At 54.9% G+C, this 19553-nt stretch overlaps 1 protein-coding gene across 1 annotated transcript in view; it reads left to right on the forward strand.

Moving 5' to 3' along the window:
• MYO15B (myosin XVB) overlaps positions 1 to 19553 on the forward strand; it is a gene marked incomplete at its 5' end in the record, with an annotated part of 79978 nt that overhangs the window by 53209 nt on the left and 7216 nt on the right. Inside the window, 23 exons of the mRNA XM_084646555.1 lie at positions 679 to 897; positions 1944 to 2040; positions 2430 to 2537; positions 3265 to 3454; positions 3576 to 3666; positions 4257 to 4467; positions 7063 to 7181; positions 8042 to 8101; positions 8337 to 8412; positions 9348 to 9466; positions 10123 to 10241; positions 10942 to 11083; positions 11200 to 11311; positions 11946 to 12106; positions 12629 to 12741; positions 12866 to 12929; positions 13181 to 13253; positions 13606 to 13682; positions 14071 to 14147; positions 17185 to 17315; positions 17972 to 18066; positions 18279 to 18356; positions 19257 to 19353. Coding sequence (XP_084502681.1) covers positions 679 to 897; positions 1944 to 2040; positions 2430 to 2537; positions 3265 to 3454; positions 3576 to 3666; positions 4257 to 4467; positions 7063 to 7181; positions 8042 to 8101; positions 8337 to 8412; positions 9348 to 9466; positions 10123 to 10241; positions 10942 to 11083; positions 11200 to 11311; positions 11946 to 12106; positions 12629 to 12741; positions 12866 to 12929; positions 13181 to 13253; positions 13606 to 13682; positions 14071 to 14147; positions 17185 to 17315; positions 17972 to 18066; positions 18279 to 18356; positions 19257 to 19353 — 2629 coding nt within the window. The remainder of the gene's footprint in view (positions 1 to 678; positions 898 to 1943; positions 2041 to 2429; positions 2538 to 3264; positions 3455 to 3575; positions 3667 to 4256; positions 4468 to 7062; positions 7182 to 8041; positions 8102 to 8336; positions 8413 to 9347; positions 9467 to 10122; positions 10242 to 10941; positions 11084 to 11199; positions 11312 to 11945; positions 12107 to 12628; positions 12742 to 12865; positions 12930 to 13180; positions 13254 to 13605; positions 13683 to 14070; positions 14148 to 17184; positions 17316 to 17971; positions 18067 to 18278; positions 18357 to 19256; positions 19354 to 19553) is intronic.

Below are 19553 nucleotides of genomic sequence, written 5' to 3' on the forward strand. Positions count from 1 at the left end.
AGGTGAATGCACTGAGAGGGCTGAGCTCCATTCCCTTCCCCACCGAGCCCAGTCTAGCTTGTCCCTGACATGCTGAATTTCTCTGCCATGTGCCTCTGAGGGTATTAACTGGTGTGTGTAAGTGTAAAGATTTGGTCACTTAAGCCTGTGAAGTGAGGAACCCTTATTATCCCCGTTGTGCAGAAGGGGAAAGTGAGGCACACAGAGGGTAAGTGACTTGCCCACAGCCACATTATGGGTGAGTGACAAAGCTGGGAATAGACCACAGGAATCCCCAGCTCGAAGCACTAGAAACAAAAGCCCACAGCAGCCAACCGGGGAGTCACTGGGGATACAAATCCTGCAGCATCTCTTTCTGTCTGGCCCAAGGTGTATTAACTCCGTAGCCTAGCGCCTGACAGTACGTTTACCCTCTCTGATGGAACAACCTCATCACTGAGCGCTTTACGTGGATGGTGTGGTGGGGATCCAGAGTTCCTTGAGCGTGCCTGCTTGGGCTGTGGTGGGTCTGGCCGTGCCTTAGCCCATAACACTGGGGAACCCCGAAAAGTTACATAAATAGGCCTGTTCAGGAGATGAGTGGTTCTGTGCCTCCTGGGGGAAGAATGGGGGAGGATTTGCCCCGTCTCCGGTGTGTGGGTACGCAGAGGTCATGGAGACTTGGATTTCTTCTTCCAGGCTCAGCAGATGACCCTTCAGGCCATGACAATTTCCCAGCAGCAGCAGCGACAGAGGTCTCCTGAGCCCTCAAGGCCAAGACAAGCCCTGACTCCGCAACCAGCCCCAGCCCCAGCTCTGGCCCCGGCCCCGGCCCCCAAACCAAAGAGAACCAATAACCACAAGAATGCTGCACCAGCAGCTAAGACACCAGAGCCCCTGGCTGATGCAGCAGAACCGGTACCAGCCAGGCTGTCTCCAGCAGCAAACTGAGTTTCCATGTGACGGTGCCCCTGTTCCTCCAGTAGCCTGGTGGAGGTGGAGGGGGGTGGTGGAGAGCCTCGCTCAGAGAGTTGTATACAGCTACCGTGCTGAGTCCTGTCAAACTTCACTCACAGAGGATTAAAGATGCAGGACCAAATGTTGGGGGATGGGTTGCCATGGACGTCCGTGAAACTGCAGGGTTTGCCGGTTCATTCCCATCTGGCCCTGATGTTCATGCAAACTCTGCAGTTTCACTGACATCAATGTCAAAAGCCTCAACACTGAGGCCATGTCTGTGCCACGGGGACTACATTGGCACAGCCATGGCGTCATTGCCATGCTGGCACAACCCTGTCGTGTAGACGCAGCCTACGCTGACAGACAGGGATTTTCCATCTCTGTAGTAACACAGCTTCCCCGGGTGACAGTAGCTACACTGACAGCAGCATTCTTCTGCCCACCTAGCTGCATCTCCGAGCTACAGTGCTCAGGGCTGTGGATTTTTAAAACCTCTGAGCAATGTAGCTGGATTACCTAAGTTTTAAGTGTAGACCAGGCCTGAATCCCTTGCCTTGTCTTGCAGTTACCTGCCTTGAGGGTGTGGACGGGAGCTTCGCTCTCCTTCCTGCCTCCATCCTTGGTTCTGGGCTCAGGTTCCTTAGGGGTGTGGGGGGAGCTGGGTCTCCCTAGGGGTGTGTGTGAGGGGAGGCTCTCAGTGCAGCTCAGCAGGAACTATTGTCTATTTCATATAGCGTTGTCTGCACAGTTGACACACACACTTCGGAAAAGGGTCCGAGCCTGGATCAATCCGAACACTCCCGGCACTGGGGGAAGTTCTGGATCCAGATCGGAGTCTGAACTGCACCGCTGGGCCCCATCTGTGTGTGTAAGAGAGAGAGAGAGAGAGAAAGGGAGTAGTTAAGGGGATTACGTGGTCAGCCAGGACAGAGGAAAATGCCCCATACTGTATGTGTGTCCACCAACAGTCCTAACTGGGCTTGTTTGGGGGGCGGGTGTTGTAGATCCACGTCTACCAGGAAGAGCAGCTGACAGATAGTGACAAGGACTCCGACTTCCAAGACACCTTCCAGCAGAAGCGGGAGTACTTCCAGAAAATGGGTGAGTTGCTGCCAGGCCATGAATCTCACCCCAAACGGGACCCAGCCTCCCCTGGCTTTAGCAGCCATAAGCCAGCCTGTTCCTGAAGCAGCTCCTGGTGCAGCAGTGTGAAGCCCAGAACGGGAGGTGTATGTGCAGAACTCATTCCAAACCCTGTGTGATCCTGGCCCGTGATGGGCTGGATCACAGGTTTTTTGGGGTCTCCTGTTGGGTTGGAGAGTGTGTGTGACGCGTGCGGGGGATATGACCCCCATGCAGAGCAATTGGCGCTTTAACACAGAACTCTGCCTGCTCCAGCAGCAGCGTGGCAAGGATAGGGCCTGGCACCACCAGACCTAGAAAGACCTTGCCTGCTCTGTGCTCACCCCCGGGCCCTCCTCTCCTTTCAGGACAGCAAACAATCGAGTTGAAGAAAGTCAGGCCCCCTTCCAAGAGCTGGACCCCTCCAGGAAATCCACAGCAGGAGGAAGAGCGGTCCAGCCCAGAACCAGAGACAGGTGAGGCCGTGCGCTGAGGAGGGTGAGAGACCCTGGCAGGTGGAGAGCTCTCCCAATGCAGGGCCAGATCCTAAGGGGGCTGAGCACCTGTGCAGGACGCTGCTCCCTTGGATTCTCGACAGAGTCAAAGGATCCTATTGTCCCCTGCCCAAGCTCTCCCCCAAGCCCCACGACGACTCCTTGCAGCCCCTGGAGCTGTGTGCTAGCGGCCCCACCCCTCCCGACTGCTTTAGGGTGCAGATGCCAGAAATCCCGTGCTCCCCCCATTCTGGTAGAGTGGAAACACACTGGTCCCACTGCCTCTGATGCCTCCTGCAGCTGATGGTCAGAGGGCAAGAGGTTGGCAGCCATCCTTTTGATCTGGGAGACCTGAATGGGGAACCTCTGGAGGCCACTGAGCAACACACAAATGCCCCTGCCTCACTCCGGCTTTGAGTAGCTGTGAACCCAGCCTTGATGTCCTGCACAGTTGTGCAGGGTTGCATGAGCGTTCATTGATTTTGTGAACTCCCTGTTCCACCTCTTGCAGTCCAGCCTGGAATGAAGCAGCGGATTAGGGAGGAGAAGGCCATGGGCTTTGGGGAGCAGGGGTAGCTGGGAAAGAGTGATGGAGCCCCCCAGGGGCGTGGATCCCCTCTGGGGAACAGGAGGCAGCTTTTAGTGCAGAGAGGAGCTTTCTCTTGTGCTGCTCACCGGCTCCCTTGGTAAATACCCTCCTGCCCCGCAGCCCCGGCGCCCCCTTCGCCACGTCCCGTGCCAAAGCAGAAAGTGCAAGAGAAGAAAGCAAAGAAGGAGCCATGCCCTGTGGTGGCTGCAGAGTCGGCACCAAAGAGAGAGCCCAGCCGGGAGATCCGCAACATTATTAAGATGTACCAGAGCCGGCCAGCCCCGGAGCCACAGCCCATCATGCCCGTCAGGTGAGGGGGTGGGGCAGGCAGGGAAGGGGAGGAATCATGTCCCATGCTCTCTGTGTGATTGCATTGGTGCCATGCTGCCCCATGTGTAAACTGGGCAGGTCTGTTTCCTCTTGCCCTCCAGGAGGCCGTCCAAGTCCTTCCTGAAGAAGAGTGACCCCAAGAACGAAGCTCTGGCCAAGCTGGGGATGGCGAGCCCTCAGCCCCCAAAATCGGTGAGCGCTTCCCATGCCGACCCCAAACCAGCACACGTCCTATTATGGCTTCAGCATCCTCCGATCTACTGTCTAGTGGTTAGAGCAGGGGACTGGGAGCCAGGACTCTTGGGTTCCACTCCTGGCTGTGTAACCCAACCACCCTAGCTATACCACTCACTTGGTAGGATGGGTTATGGGTCCTAATGCTCATTAATAAAGCCTTGGATGGGAGGGCCCCAGGGTCATGACTTCAAGTTGTTATATCAGTATGTGTTCAGGGCTGACCAAGGGACAGACCAACCTGGGGATTGCTGTCCGCCCGGTGCTGGCTTGGCCATGGGGATCCTGGCAACCTGATGTCTTTTTTTCCACTGTGCTGTGGGTGGCTGCACCGCTGAGCACTGGACTACTGCACGTCTGGCTTTAATTAATGCACGTCTGTGTGTAACCTGGCTGCCGGTTTATGGGGCTCCATATTGTTGCCCCTGTGGTTCCTGCCCCAGGGCCTGGCAAGCTGCCCCTGCAGCTGCTCTCGGAGAGCATCCTACCCCGAACCCACAGAGGCAGAGTGTGACCGTATCGAAAACGCTTTCTCTCTCTGCTCCCAGCCCTCTTCTCTGAAGAAGAGCCCCAGAGGAGCTCCGCCTCCTCCGCCCATCAAGAAGGGCGAGACCGCCACATCCATCAGGGAAAAGCAGCAGCCTCTCTTGAATCTCTTTCGCCAGCAGCCGGCCGCTCCCGCTGCTTCCCTCATCCCTCCGCCTCCCCCACTCCTGCCCCCACCCCTTCTGCCTGCTGAGCAAGCCACGGAGCCGAAAGGTGAGCGGGGCCCTTCCATGCCACACCCAGGGGTGAAAGTAAGTCGAGTGACTTATCGGTACTTCTGGAGCCAGTTCTGGCCCCCGGAAGGGTCGGGGTCTAGGGCGGAAGGGATGGGGTTGAGGGGGTCAGAGCCAGCCCCAGCCCACCCTGTAAGGTAAGTGCCCCCCCCCCACCGGGGTAGCAGCAGCAGCCCGGGGCTCCGGGGGCTATTTAAAGGACCAGGGCGGCAGAGGCAGCTGGAGCCCCGGCCCTTTAAATAGCCCCTGGAGCCCCCTCTACCCCAGGGTTCTGGGGGCTATTTAAAGGGCCCGCAGCTCCCCTACTTCTACCACACTGGTCCTTTAAGTAGCCACTGGAGCCCTGGAGTAGCGGCGGTGGGACTCCAGTGGCTATTTAAAGGGCCCGGGCAGTAAAAGCAGGGGAGCCCCAGGCCCTTTAAATAGCTGCCGGAGCCCTGCAGCCGCTACCCCAGGGCTCCAGCAGCGGGGCTCTGGAGGCAATTTAAAGGGCCTGGGGCTCCAGCTACTGCTGGGAGCCCCAGGCCCTTTAAATTGCCCCCTGGGGAAGCCGGACTGCCCCAGTACGGTACACCAGCTCTTGCTGGTACACCGTACCGGAGCGTACCGGCTTACTTTCACCTCTGGCCACACCCTTCCCCTTCAGTGGTGTGTGTGGAATGAGTTTGAGGGGTCTTAGCCCAGTTCGCAGTGGGCACATGGGCACATGTAGTAATTGGTTTCTTGCTGTCAGCCAACAGGCCAAGGAGTGAACAGGCCGTAGGACCTGAAACAGCCTCTGTCCCGCAGAGCGGGCCCTTCGGCTGCGGTTGGGGCATCCCAGTCATGCGGTGTCAGGGAATCTCACGCTGGCGCTGCGGGTAAAACGAGGGCCTCGCCCTCCAGTGCTGTGGACTGAGCCACTTTGGCCAGCACTAAATTGGCTTGTCAGTGCAATGGAATGCAATCGGTAGAAACGTCAGAGGGGCTGGGCAGATCTCACTACAGCTAAGAAAAGCCAAGGACCTTTGGGCTGAAGCTCTGCCAAAGTCCAGCCAAGTTTCAGTATTAGACTCGTTATCAAAGCTGCAATTAAAGTGGTGACGCACTTTGGAATGGTGAGGAATGTGAAGCATAGGGATCCTGCCTTTCAGAGCCCTCCTGAGGGGCTGGGCTCCTTCTGCATCACAGCCCACTCCAACGCACTCGGAGAAATCGACTGACGTGTCTGAGAGGCAGCATTGTTGAGTGGTTAGAGCATAGGCCTCGGAGACAGATCTGGCTCTATTCCTGGCTCTGCCATTTAGGCCTGGGCTGCACTTAAAACTGAGGTTGACATAGCTATAGTGCTCGGGGGTGTGAAAAATCCACACTGCTGAGCACAGTAGCCATGCCAACTGAACCCCCAGTGTAGACACAGCTAGATGGAAGAATGTTTCCATCAACCTAGCCGCAGTTGCTTGGGGAGTTGGGAAAAACCCCTTCCATCACTGCAGGCTCCGTCTATGCTACGGGGCTACATTGGCATAACTACGGTGGATGCCACAGCTATGCCATTATAGTCCCCATAGTGTAGACACAGTCTTGCTTGCTGTGTGGACTCTCCATCAGCCTATAAAATGGAGCCGATCCTTACCTTACAGAGGAGTTGGGATGCGCCCATTACATTCTCTGGGAGTTTTGTCTTGGATTACAACAGGAGCCATTCATTCATAAATATTCATCAAGTGCTTTGCGCTCCTCAAGGGAAGAGCGTGCTAATGATGTGCAAAGCGCTAAGAGATGTTACTAAAAGCACTGGAGATGTTACTGTAAATAAACACTCCATTTGTATTGCACCCTCCACAAATATCTTCGTGCATGGCAATTATCATGGGGCAGAAATTGCTGTATTGTAGAATACTGCCCCTCCTGACTTTCCCACTCGTTCTAAAAACGCAGGTGTTGAGGAAAGTCCAGGCAAACCAAGATATTTGAAAATGCCTAAGTGAATTATAATGGAAGTCTTAACCTTGGGATGTCTTTAGTCTGTGGGCCGTCTCCAAACTCTGAGGTGTCAAAGTTGAGACCATTTGCATGTAAACATTTGTAACTTTAAAACTGCCCAGCTGATTGTCTTCAAACCTAGATTGTTTAGTCAATCTCTTGGACAATTAAAAATCAAGCCAAGCATGAAGACTCTACGTGCCATACTGGTAACTCACTGTCTGTAAGATTGTATAAGAGTTTCTATTAGATCATTTGACAATCAATCATTTAAAAAGGCATAAAGTGAGGCCATATTCTGATGTGTAAGCATAAGAGGGCAGCTGTTCCATCTGGAACTCTCAAGTTCCTCATTTCTTTCCCTGGAATGGACTTTGCATATGTAACACTGTGTATAAACATTGCCAGACATGCCCGATAAGTCACGCCATTATCCCTTTTGTGCGTGAGGTCACGTGTTTAGTGAGAACAGGTTGGTCACTGATTTCTGAAAATGTAGCTCTTTGAGACGATGCAGCGCCTCCCTCCTGTCCTGGCGAGTCTTTGGCTGGGGACACAGCATTCCCATGGTGCCCCAGAGCTCCCCTGACTCTCCTTTCCTCCCATTCAGGCTCTGGTTGGACAATGGCAGAAGAAGATGCGGGCATCAAGACACAGCTCTACAAGCTCACTGCCAGTGTCAGTTTCTCATATGCCACTACACCCTGGAAAATCTTCCTCCGCAAAGAGGTATGGCCTGTCGCCCAGGGGTTCCCACGGCAAGGATGTGTGCCAGCTGCGGAAGGGAGGGGTGCAGTCACCCCCCAAAATCTGCAGCCGTAGGGAAACCTTGCTTTGCCTTGTGCTCCATCTGTGCTGGAGACAGTACAAAGCCAGCTGCAGTGGTATGCCCAGTATGACCCAGTGGGTAGGGAAGGCACTGAACTGGGAGTCAGGACCCAGATCCCTTGTTCCCAGCTTGCTGTGTGTCCCTGGGCAAATCACTGCCACTTTCTATGCCTCAGTTTCCACACGTATGGTTGCCCACCTTTGTAAAATGTGAGCAATGGAGGAAAAGCACATATAGGCGACCTATTTCTGTAAGCTGCCTCTTTCTTCCTGGATCCCGGATGGCCCACCTGCCGTGTAGGGAGTGTCCACTTTGTAACGCAGCATCTCTGGGAAATAGACCCACACAAGAGGAGGGTTAGGACTCTTGCAGAGCTGGAGGTGGGGCATTGGGACAGTCCCAGGTCAGTATTGGAACCAACAGACACCTACTGACTCCTCCCAGCCCTAGCCAGCATGGAACCTAGGAGAGTCCATGTGGATTGACTGATCCTCCAGAGCCGTCTGATTTCCTTAATTATCGCGAGCATGTCTGGCAGCTGAGCACCGCTGACGCGGCCAGGCTTCTCCCATTGCTCCACTGCTTTGGTGATGAGTCTTTTCTCCTTTAGCTCTCTTCCCCCAGCACTGCTGTCTTTGTCTCCAGTGTAAAGCTGGAGGTTGACCCTTTGTCTGGCGGTAGGACAGCTGGATCACAAAACAGTTCCCACAGGAGAACCTGTGGTTACAAGTCTAACACTGGTGATGTTTTCATTGTGCAGGTGTTTTACCCCAAAGAAAACTTCAGTCACCCGTATTGCTTGAACCTTCTATGTAAGCAGGTAAGTGTGTGTGTGTGTGTGTCCCATTCCATCCTCTCTGTTCACTAGTCTCTCTAACATTCTGCCTCCCATCTTCATCATTAACTATGTTGGTCCCTCCCCTGTATCGGTCCAAGCCATGCACCTGCTCTCTGCTCCCTGAGTCTCTAATTGATATGCAGCTTCAGAGACTCCACTGGGCTGATGTATCTAGAAATATCTCCAGTGGAATCCCAACTGCTTTGTTCCTTTGCAGATCATGCAAGATACTTACTCGGAGTCCTGCATCCGGATCTCCAAGGAGGAGAGGCGCAAGATGAAAGACTTGTTGGGTAACCGGTGGCTTGGTTCTTCCCCAAGGCGGGGATGCAGAACTCTTAGCAGGAGCTGAGAGGGTTACATGAGAGAACCTGGCATGGGTGATGCTGCAGGGAATAGGAGTTGTATTGGCAGGATGGCTTCACTAGCATTAAGCCTGCAGCATTTGAATCTGCAAAGCAGCCTGGGAACATTAACTAATCCTCTTGGTGGATCTGTGACCCAGAGACATTTAGATGGGGGTAAACTGAGGCACAGAGCAGTGACATAGAGTTGCCTTAGGCTGCATCATGAGTTGGAGGCAGAGCCTGATTAGAAGTTTGGTGCTCCTGCCACCAGGCTCCATCCACTAACCCCATTGCCTCAATGGGAGTTTCATTGGATGTAGCAGGCTTTGAGGGGACGAGTCACACAGGTGTGTGCTGAACCGCACTGGAGTGTCCTTGTCCCAGCGCTTGCCAAGCCAGCAAAGGCGGCTTGGCTTTGGGGATTGTGCTAGTGGGAAGGGGGCTGCAATGACACGCCGTGTGGGCTGGATATTACTTTGAAGAGGGCACGTTCAGACACAGGGGGCTTCCTTCGTCAGAAAGAGGCACCAGCAGGGGGCAGGAAGTTAGCTGTGGAGGGAAGAGGCAGGAGAAGTTTTTATTGTGGGGAAGACCGAGTACCACTGGCCCAGACAAGGGGGGCCCCGATATTCAGGACCAGCCCCTCCCACGGTGGCTGGGAATAGGGCAACTTGGAGACCCAGGGACCAGGTGGTCCCATTGTGGTGACTTTTGGGTAGAGATGGGCTCCAGCTGCAAAATTCACCACTGGAGCCCAATTTCCAAAGGCCTCCAAGTTGGGCCCCTCGCTAGCTGAGCACAATTAGGATGTGAACTCCTAGTGGAGAGGCTGGGCCATCCCTACCTTTGGTGACAGAGCTTCTGCTTTCTGTTCCTGGCAGCAGAATTCCAGGTCGGCATGGACACCACCTCCATTCTAGAGGACGGGATAAAGAAGAGGATTGTGCTGGCTGCTCGGGATAACTGGGCCAACTATTTCTCCCGGCTCTTCTCAGTTAAGGTGAGTCTGTCTGTCTCTTCTCCAAACCCCAGATCAGCATTCCCTCTGCCCCCCGCAAGCATTGGGATAGTGGGGGAATCAAAATTCAAACACAGGCCCAACTCAGCGTGTGCCCCTGGCTCCTTTCTTTATATAACCCCCATTTCCAAACATTCTACACCAGGGGGTATTAAAAACCCTGATTCTGCAGCTCTGTCCCATTTTGTGTCCCTTCCTATCCACCTGTCATATGCTCTCCCTATCAACTCTTTTCCCTTGTCTGTGTCTTGCATTCCCTCTCCTATCTCTTCTCCTTGTCTATCTTTCCACCCCCCTCCGATTCTCATATCTCCCTGTCTGTCCTGGCTCCCTGCTTGACACCTGCCATCCTCTCATTGCCTACAAGTCAATTCCCCCAGCATGCCCCCATCCGTCCTTTGGCCTATTTAGCGCTCAGTCTTGTCCCTTGGTCTCTGCCTGTCTGCTGTGCCTGTTGATTGTCAGACTGGTGTAGAAATATCACCAGAGTGCTGCATTCAGGGGCTGGCAGTACCTTGTCACCTTTACATATGGAAGAAAAGGTCTCCCCAGATGCATCCTTTCAGACGGGGCCCGTGCTAAGGTCTCTGCCAGGTGGCCGTGGTCAGGACCTGCCTGTGGGTGGATTTTTCTTTCAGGGGGAAAGAGGAAGCGACGTCCAGCTCCTTGGGGTTTCTCACCGGGGACTCCGGCTGCTGAAGATGGCAAAAGCAGCCAGTTTCAGCCCTGAATACCTGAAAATCCTTTGCAGCTACAGGTGAGGGGCTGGACCCAGAGGTGGGTTCAGGAGGAGCCAGCAGCAGGACTTAAATGTGCAGGGGGTGGTTCCTGCAGGGCAGGAGGGCAGGTCCGTTGCCTCGCTATCGGGCAGTTCTGGGTGCGCCATCTTGTGATGACAGGTTTCAGAGTAGCAGCCATGTTAGTCTGTATTCGCAAAAAGAAAAGGAGTACTTGTGGCTTAGAGTACTTAGAGACTTTCGTGCTCAAATAAATTGGTTAGTCTCTCAGGTGCCACAAGTCCTCCTCTTCATCTTGTGACGGTGACGTGCAGAATGTGCTCTGCTGCGTCAGTGTGTGGAGCTCTGCTCCTTGAGCAGGAGAAAGGCGGGTGATGCAAGCAGAGGGTCTCTCTTGAGAAGGGGCGACAGCTTCCCTGCCTACACGCCGCCATTTGGAGAGTGTCGCTCAGCTCTTCTGGGGTGATTTTTGCGGGCTGGCCTCATCAATTTTTAAAGGCTGTTTAGTTTCCTTTCAGCCTCCCCTGCCTTGTGTTCCGTTTGCAAGGTGCGAGTGCCATTGCTGGGTCTGTTCTCCCCGGGGGCAGTTGCACAAGGGATTGTGATGCTAATGAAACACTGAACAGCCCTTCCTGCCCTTGGTCGCCCCGGTGATACCATGCGAGCGAGCGCTGGAGGCGTCCCGGTGCTGGTGGCTGGAGCATGTTCGGCCGTTTTCAGTTTTGCAGACGTGCTGTCGGTGGAGCTGAGGGGCAGCAGCAGCCTGGAGTTCTCCCTGAAGAACGAGCAGCTGATCCTGCACTCGGCGAAGGCTCGGCAGGTCAAGGCCATGGTGGAGCTTTTCCTCCAGGAGCTGAAGCAGGTGAGGGAGCGGCTGAGGCATATGGCCCTGGCAGGGCAAAGTGCCGTACGAGGACTCGTCAGTCAGAGGAACCAGAGAGACAGGCAGCAGCCCCCTCACTGTCCCTTCCCCCACAGGACTCCAACTACGTCATTGCTCTGCGCAGCTATGTCACAGATGACAAGAGCCTCTTGAGTTTCAAGAAGGGTGACCTCATCCAGTTACTGCCCATGCAGGGGCTAGAGCCAGGTGAGAGCATGGATCCAAGCTGGGCAGGACGGGAATCAACCCACAATTGCAGTGCCCAGGGGCCCACCATCCCAGACCTGGGTCCCAGACATTCCACCTGCCATGCAGGGGGCGTTCGGCTATGTAACACGGCATTGCCGGGAAACAGACCCAGGCAAGGGGAGGACTGTAATCCGGGCACTGGCACTGCCCCTGCCCAGCATCAGAACCAGCAGACCCCCACTTCCTCCTTCCAGCCCCTGCCAACGGGGTACCAGGGAGATCCTCTAGTGCCTTTCCCAGCATCATCTGCCACCATCTGGGGGGAGCTAAGGGATGGAGGCATGCAACGGCCTGGCACAGCATGAGAAGAGCAGTCTAGGAATTAGAGCAGGGGAGGAGAGCTCCCCTCTGTGCCCTCCTGCCCAGCTCTGCCACTGACTCACTGAGTGACTCTGGGCAAGATACATCCCTGCTCTGTGCCTGTTTCCCTGCCCGCATAGCAGGGATGTTACTCCGGGGAGCCGTGAGGCTCTCTGCCACCTGTAAAGCCCTCAGAGGTGCTTGCCAGAAGCACAACCCCCCCTTGCTCTTTACCTGATGCTGTCATGCTCCTTGATAGCGACCTGTCCCTCTCTTCACCCACATCTGGCAGACTGGCAGTTCGGCTCCATTGGTGGCCGCTCCGGCCTCTTTCCCTGCAGCATGGTGCAGCTGGCGGCAGCCCCTGATTACCTCAGCACCCACATGGACAGACAGGAGAGGCTCCAGAACAGCCTGAAAAGAGACCAGCTGGAGACGAGTGTTAGCAGGGAGGTGAGGCCTCCGGTGGGGCGCGGGGAGACATGGCTGGGCTCTGGAGTGGCTGTTGGAGGAGGGTCTCTGGAAAGGCAGAGGGAACTACCTGGCGGGAGGGTTCTGCCAGTGACTGATACCCAGAGGGAAGTAGGGGTGCACAGGTGAGAGGAAGAGTGGTCTAGTGGTTAGGGCACCAGCCTAGGACTTGGCACACCCCAGTTCAGTTCCCTACTCTGCCACGGACTGCCCATGTGACCTTGGTTGAGTCACTTAGTCTCCCTGTGCCTCAGGTCACCCTCCGAACCATGGGGGTAACAGCACTGTCCTGCCTCACAGGGGTGTTGAGGATAATCCATTAAAGGCTGTGAGGGGAACAGATGAGTACCTTAGCTAAATTCCTGGAGGGGAGAGGGGACGACCCACTTGGGGAAGGGAAGGGTTCTGCAGAGGAGAGACAGATGAGCCTCAAGCAGGAGACTGGTGGTGGAGAGGCCCTTCCTGAGCTAACATTGGGGGCGGGTCTGGTATCTGTCCCCTCAGGGCTCTGTCCCCGGCCTGGCATCGGAAATCACCAGCTCTGCCTTCTCCCCAGACGCCCATCACTACACCATGGTGGAGTTCGCCATGGCACACTTTCGGGAGGCCCAGTCCATGTGAGTAGCCTGGGCCCCTTCTGCCCGTGGACGTATGTGTGCGTATGTACACACAGGCAGCCCCTGCCTGTGCAGAGCAAGCCGTGGGCATTTCTTGTGCCAAACAAATGTCCCCTCTCTCTAGGCTGGGATGGAAGGGGATGAGTGCGGAGAGGAGGAGCCCAGCTACCCTGGTCGAGCACACCAAGGTGGGTGTATTTGGGGGTGGGAGAAAGGAAGGGTGAGTCTGCAGCTGGAACTTCAGCCCAGGGCCACTGGGGAGGGGGGCGGGGGGGTTGGAGTCGAGGGCTGATGGGCTGGAGTTCTTGGGCCTGCAGGGTGCATCGACCATGCTGGGATTTCCTGTGTTGCCTGCACTTCCCAGCGAGGCCAGCATCTCCCCTGTGCAGCTCCACCCCACTCTGTGCTGCCACTCACCTCCGCGGCTCCCATTCTGCAGGTCCCAATCCAGGAGTCCCTGCTTCAGTACTCCGACAGCGAGATGAACGAGCTGGCGACAAAGAGCTTTATGAGTAAGTCACTGCCCTGAGGCATAAAGGGGTGGGGCTGCAGGAGCCTGGAGTGGGGCTGATTTAGACAGTCCCAGTGGCCACACAAAGATGCCTGTTGATCAGAGGAGGGAAGAATAACCTGGTGGGAAGGGACAGCAGAGGCCCTAGGTCACTTTCACCTCTAACAGCTATGTGCTCCATAAAACACGTTTGCCTGGTGCTTAGTGTGCTCGTACTGGGGAGACGAGATTGTGTTCTAGCATTTGGATCCACACCCCTCCCGCTAGACACACCAGGAACCACACACCAGGGCTTCATCAGCCCCACCTTCCACCCATCCAGTCCCAGTCTAATGCTGGCTCCTGCCTTGCAGCTTTGATGAGATTCATGGGAGACCAGCCCACCCTCAAGAACCAGGCCGAGATCAATTACGTCTATGAGATTCTTCAGGTTTGTGGTCCTCCCGACGGTAACGTGCTGGGGTGCTGAAGGGAGTGTGAAGCCAGGAGATGAGCTCTCCAGGAAACAAGGGTGTGTGTGGGCAGAGGTCCGGGAACTGGCCTCCTCAGGGGGAGAGGTGGAATCTGAATAGGGGCTGGTGAGAAGGAGATCCCATGATTTCACCTCGTTGGGCATCTCTCCATAAAGATGATTTTGGAGCAGTCTATTCCCTGCTGGGCCAGATGGTTGCCAGTCCCAGGAAGGCTCAGAGGCCAGTGAATGGAAACACCTGAGTGGATTTTGGTGAGGCCCTGAGGGTCCCCTGTGTGTGCTTGGGAGATGTCACAGGGGCTGGCTCGGCGCTCTGGCCCCTCTAATGCTGGTCTCCCATGTGCAGCTCTGCAAGGAGAAGGAGAATCTGCGTGATGAGGTTTACTGCCAGGTCATCAAGCAGATCACGGAGAATCCCAAGCCGTGAGTACGGAGGGCTTGTCCATGGCAAGAGATGGGCGTGTGCCCAGAGGGGGCTACCTGGCTGGAGGGAGGGACTGGGAGAACACAGGGAGGGCAACCTCCTGGCTGCATGGTTATAATGGGAGTGGGGAGCTGGCCCTGTGGCCATAGAGAGTGAGGGTGGTAAGTGTGGGAAAACCCACACTGGCAGGAGGGTTGAGTGAGTGTGTGTGTACGTGAGAGAGAGAGATGGGGGGAATGTTAAGAACATAAGAATGGCCATACTGGGTCAGACCAATAGTCCATCTGTCCTGTCTTCTGACCGTGGCCAGTGCCAGGTGCTTCAGAGGGAATGAACTGAATAGGTAAACAGCAAGTGATCCATCCCCTGTCGCCCATTCCCAGCTTCTGGCAAACAGAGGCTAGGAACACTTCAGAGCATGGTTTTGCATCCCTGCCTATCCTGGCTAATAGCCATTGATGGACCTATTCTCCATGAACTTATCTAGTCCTTTTTTGAACCCTGTTATAGTCTTGGTCTTCACAACATCTGCTGGCAAAGAGTTTCACAGGTTGACTGTGCGTTATGTGAAGAAATACTTCCTGTTGTTTGTTTTAAACCTGCTGCCTATTAATTTTGTTTGATGACCCCTAGTTCTTGTGTTGTGAGGAGTAAATACAGTAACGCTTCCTTATTTACTTTCTCTACACCCATCATGATTTTATAAACCTCTATTATATATCCTCCCTTAGTAATCTCTTTTCCAAGCTGAAAAGTCCCAGTCTTATTAATCTCCCCTCATCTGGAAGCTGTTCCGTACCCCTAATCATTTTTTGTTGCCCTTTTCTGAACCTTTTCCAATTCCAATATATCTTTTTTTGAGATGGGGCGACCACATCTGCACACAGTATTCCAGATGTGGGTGTACCATGGATTTATATAGAGGCAATATGATATTTTCTGTCTTATTATCTATCCCTTTCTTAATGATTCCCAACAATCTGTTCGCTTTTTTGACTGTCACTGCACATTGAGTGAATGATTTCAGAGAACTATCCACAATGACTCCAAGATCTCTTTCTTGTGTGGTAACAGCTAATTTAGACACCATCATTTTATATGTATAGTTGGGATTATGTTTTCCAACGTGCATTACTCTGCACTGATCAACATTGAATTTCATCTGCCATTTTGTTGCCCAGTCACTTTAATGATGATTAAGGAGCAGGGGCAGAGAGTCACACTTCAACTATTTCATCAGCGCATGCAATGCAGAAACATTGGGCCTGAGATTCTCCTCTCTTACGCTGGTGTAAACCAGGAGTAAATCTCCTGCAGTCCGTGAAGTTACCCTGGTGGGCCCCACTACAAAGCAGTAGTTGCCTGGCGTTCACCTCCTGGCATGTACATTACCATAAGCCATGCAGTTTATCAGGACACCTTGTGGATACCTGTAAGCATGTCCAGCTCTCTGTGTGTGCACCCCATCTGTCCATCACTCCAGGGCTATGGCTCTGAAGAAGTTAAACTGTAACTATGGGGCTGGGGTTAGTCACTCAGTGGAACAATGCTCTTGTGTGTCTCAGCTGCAGAGGTGTATTTGCACTGGCAGACGTTTTGCTCTGGTGATTTGATAAGTCCCGGTTGCCTCTTTATTGAGCTCCCTGATAAGCTGCTGATGGCTCTACGGATGCCCCTGCATTCCTGTGGCTGCTGCAGCAGTTCCAGTTATTGGTGTGCGTTCTTGTGCCTTATTGCTGCTCTTCCTGGGGATAGACGCCTTTGGCTCCCCTCCAGGGACCACTGATCCAAGGCTGAATGGCAGCTATCACATCCGTCCCTGTCCTCCTGCAGCGCCGTGTGATAGGTCAATCGCCAGGACTGGGAGCTCCCTGGGGCAGAGCCTGAATCTTGGTTCCAAGGCTGGTCTACATGCAGGCTTTGTACTGGGGGAACTGCCAGGTGTGGGGAGAATTTCTACTGAAATAGTTATACTGGTACAAACCCTACTGCAGATGCAGGTATAAAGGGGGCTAGACCACAGCAGCCAATTCCTGATCAGGAAAGGGATTACTTCTCCTTCACACAGCTATGACTGTGTCCACTCTAAGGGGGGTACCAGTGTAACTACACTGGTATCCTTGGAGCAGTACAGCTTGTGTGTGTAGACAAGGCCTGTGCGTGCACGTACAGCTCAACAGGGTGCCGATACCTGAGGGGGGTCCCGGTGTGACTGCTGCAGGTCCCTGACGTGGATCCAGTTCACCTGGCAGCCGCTGAGCTTCCTTGTTCTGGCTGAAATGATGGAGAAAACCGTCTCATGCTCATTGGTTTCTGTTCTGTTCGGGTTCTTGTACCTTCCCCGGCACTGCGGTAGCAGAGCCCCGTCCAGCCATGTGTTAACCAATGTGACTGACCTCCATCCCGGGTGGTTTGCTCTCTGTCCCCGGGGGGAGGATTGTGTGTGCAGTGGAGGGTTTTGTTTTCACTGTGGGTTTTTTCTCCCTCCATCAATCCCTTCCCCTCCTCCTTCTCCAGCCAGGCATCCACATTGTTAGACATCCCTGTGTTATCTGAGCAGTGGAGTGGTTTTCCACCAAAGCCCCTTCCTGAAGGGGACACCATTTTTTTTCTCTCTCTCTCTCTCCCCTCCTCCGTCTCCCGCCAGATACTGAAATTCACTTAAAACTCGTGAGAATGTAAAGAATAATCCCTGGCAGGTTCCCTCTATCAGCCTCCCAGTGCTGGAACCTTTAAGGGTCAGTTTTCAAGCTTTTTCTCTGCAGCCAGACGGGCTAGACACACCATTGTATTGTAAATGAAAGCTCAGCTCCTCTCCGGATCTTATGGCTCCAGGAACTTGAGCTTTAAGAAAACCCCCAAATATTACAGGACTCATGATAAAATTGTGAGTTGGTGACATTGGTTGTAGTTCTTTTCAACACCCCCTCTCCACCCAAGGGTGTCCCTCCCCTCTCTGTGTGAGAGTTTCTCCACCTGCCTCCCTCACTACCATACCTGGTGATCCAGTGTCCTTTGTTTCTCTGTGCCCTGCAGGGAAAGCTGTATCCGTGGCTGGCAGCTCCTGAGCCTGCTCACCGGCTTCTTCCTTCCCTCTAACACCTTGATGCCATACGCCACCAAATTCCTGCAGCAAGCCAGCGCCGATCCAGCCAGCACCCACCAAGGTACCAGCTGCTTCCCAGCCCCTGCTCTTTGCACTGGCTCTGGGGTGGGGTGGGGTGGGTTGGTCAGAGTAGATCTCCCTCTCCCCAAGAAAGCAGCTGTCCTGGGAGTGTCAGGGAGTTGATGGAGTGCTTGGGTTACTGGAGGGCAGTGTTTGAAAAGTATCCCTTAGCACAAAGTAGGCGGCTGCTGGGGGCTCTGCTTGGATAGATGGGTCTGGACAGATCACTAATTGTCAGGGGCCCAATCCAGTTCCCTTTCAAGTCAGTGTGGCCTGTGATCTAGTTAGAATTGTACCCATCGGCCGGCTGGGTGGAAGGATCTGAGGAGCTTGGGATGACAATCTTATAAGAACACAGGGAACAGAGGAAGCTGCCAGTCCTCCTCCCTCCCCTGCAACCTCCTGTGCCCCAATTGTCGCCTGCTAACCCCAGCACAGCCCAGGGCAGCTCGCTCTATCTCTGATACATGATCATTCACTGGCAGAGAGGCCTGTGCTGCCCTGGGTGGATTTCTGTTGGGAAGGGCTTAGGTGTCTCTTGTACTAGAGCAGAGGTGTTGACCTGGGTCTGGTGCCTACAGGCTGACCCGGCCCAGGGAGATTAGCTGCTTAGCCCTTCCTCTTCCTCGGCTTGTAGCATCTCTCCCTTTCCCACAGATCTAGCCAGGACCTGCTATGGCAACCTGCGGCAGATGATCATGTACGGCAGCCGCCGGCACCTGCCCTTCCGCGTAGAGATGGAAGCACTTCTGGTACCTGGCAGGGGAAGGAGTGGGGTGGTCTGGGGCATGCAGGGTGGGGGTGGCATGGGGAGGAGGGAGCTGTGTAGGGTGGAGGAGGTGGGTCGGGTGCCATGGGACATGAGTGGAGGGTGCTGGGTGTGGGAGGTGTTTGGGGTGGAGATGGTGGAGGGTGGAGTGGGCGCTGTGGGGGTTGTATCTGACGCTGTGCTTTCCCTGGGCAGAAGGGGCGTGGCTCCCGCCGGATGGTGATCTCCCTGTCAGGGGCCCTGGAATACACCACTGGAATCAGGATGTTCACTGTGAGTTCCCTGCCCCCAACGACCCCGTTTGGTCCAGGCTCTAGGGCGCCGGGGAGACGGGCAGCATTACCCATCCATGTGGGTGAGCCCCTGCCTACTGCTCCCGGGAAGAGCCGAGCCAGGAGATGATTCCAGGCCTGAGACTTGGTTGGCTCCTCACTGTGTCGACTGGCACCAGGCTTGATCCCAGCTCCCTCCTGGGATGTGAGATCAGCTCAGCACAGCTCACATGTGTCTGCCCCATGCCAGGAGCACCCCCGGGACTGTGTGTCCACCCAGTGCTGGGAGTGCCGGGCGGCCCCCTTGAGGCAGTATGTTTGCCCCATGCTGGGTGGCCCCCTAGGGGCCGTGCGTCCGCCCGTGCCAGGAGTGCTGGATGGCCCCCGGGACTGTACATCTGCCCTGTGCTGGGAGACCCCCGGGGCCATGTGTCTGCATAAAACTCATTAGCAGGGAGCTGTCTGAGCCATTACCTTCCCCTCCAGAACTGGGAGGACAGGAGAACCCCATTCTCATTGAGCTGGGCTTCTAAGTTACCTGGCTGCTCCCAGAGCCTTGCCCAGGGCAAAGGTACTCCAAGCTTTCTTGGCTCATTGGAATTGAGTCGGAATCATCCCCTGTGAATCAGCGTCAGGGCTTTTTGAGGGTTGATTCACTGAACAAACAAATATTCCCAGCTGCTGCCCCTTTCGAGTAGGGATAGAGAAACCACCAGCCCCAGAGGCCAGCTGGCATGTCTGCGCCCAGACCCCGTCGTTGGGTTCTGCTCTGTCGCTCTCCACTCCCCGACCCGCCTGCTCCGTAGCAGGAAGTGAGCCCAGCAGCATCTGCTTGCCCTTTGGAAGGGGTGTTTGCCCAGTCCTGAGGGTAAAAACCTCCCGTCTCTCTCCCTGGCTGCAGGTGGCTGGGGAAGTGGTGCGGGAGATCTGCGAGCAGATGGGAATCAGCGAGCAGGAGGAGATCCAGGAGTTCACTCTCTTTGCCAGCAAGAACGGTGGCAAGTAGAAGGGCGGGGTTTGCGTTGTCCTGGGGTAGAGTCAGATTCCTGATGGGATCCCTGATCAGTTACCTGACTGGGGGGGGCTTTGGCTCGGCTGGGAGCCTCTCTGACCCCTCTCCCTCCCGCAGGGCTCCAGACCCACAGGCTGCTGAAATCAACTGCCCGCCCTAGAGGCAGCTCTGAGGTGCACTGTGAGG

Source organism: Lepidochelys olivacea (assembly GCF_965140295.1).
Source record: "Lepidochelys olivacea isolate rLepOli2 genome assembly, chromosome: 14".
In the NCBI taxonomy this organism is placed as follows: domain Eukaryota; kingdom Metazoa; phylum Chordata; order Testudines; family Cheloniidae; genus Lepidochelys; species Lepidochelys olivacea.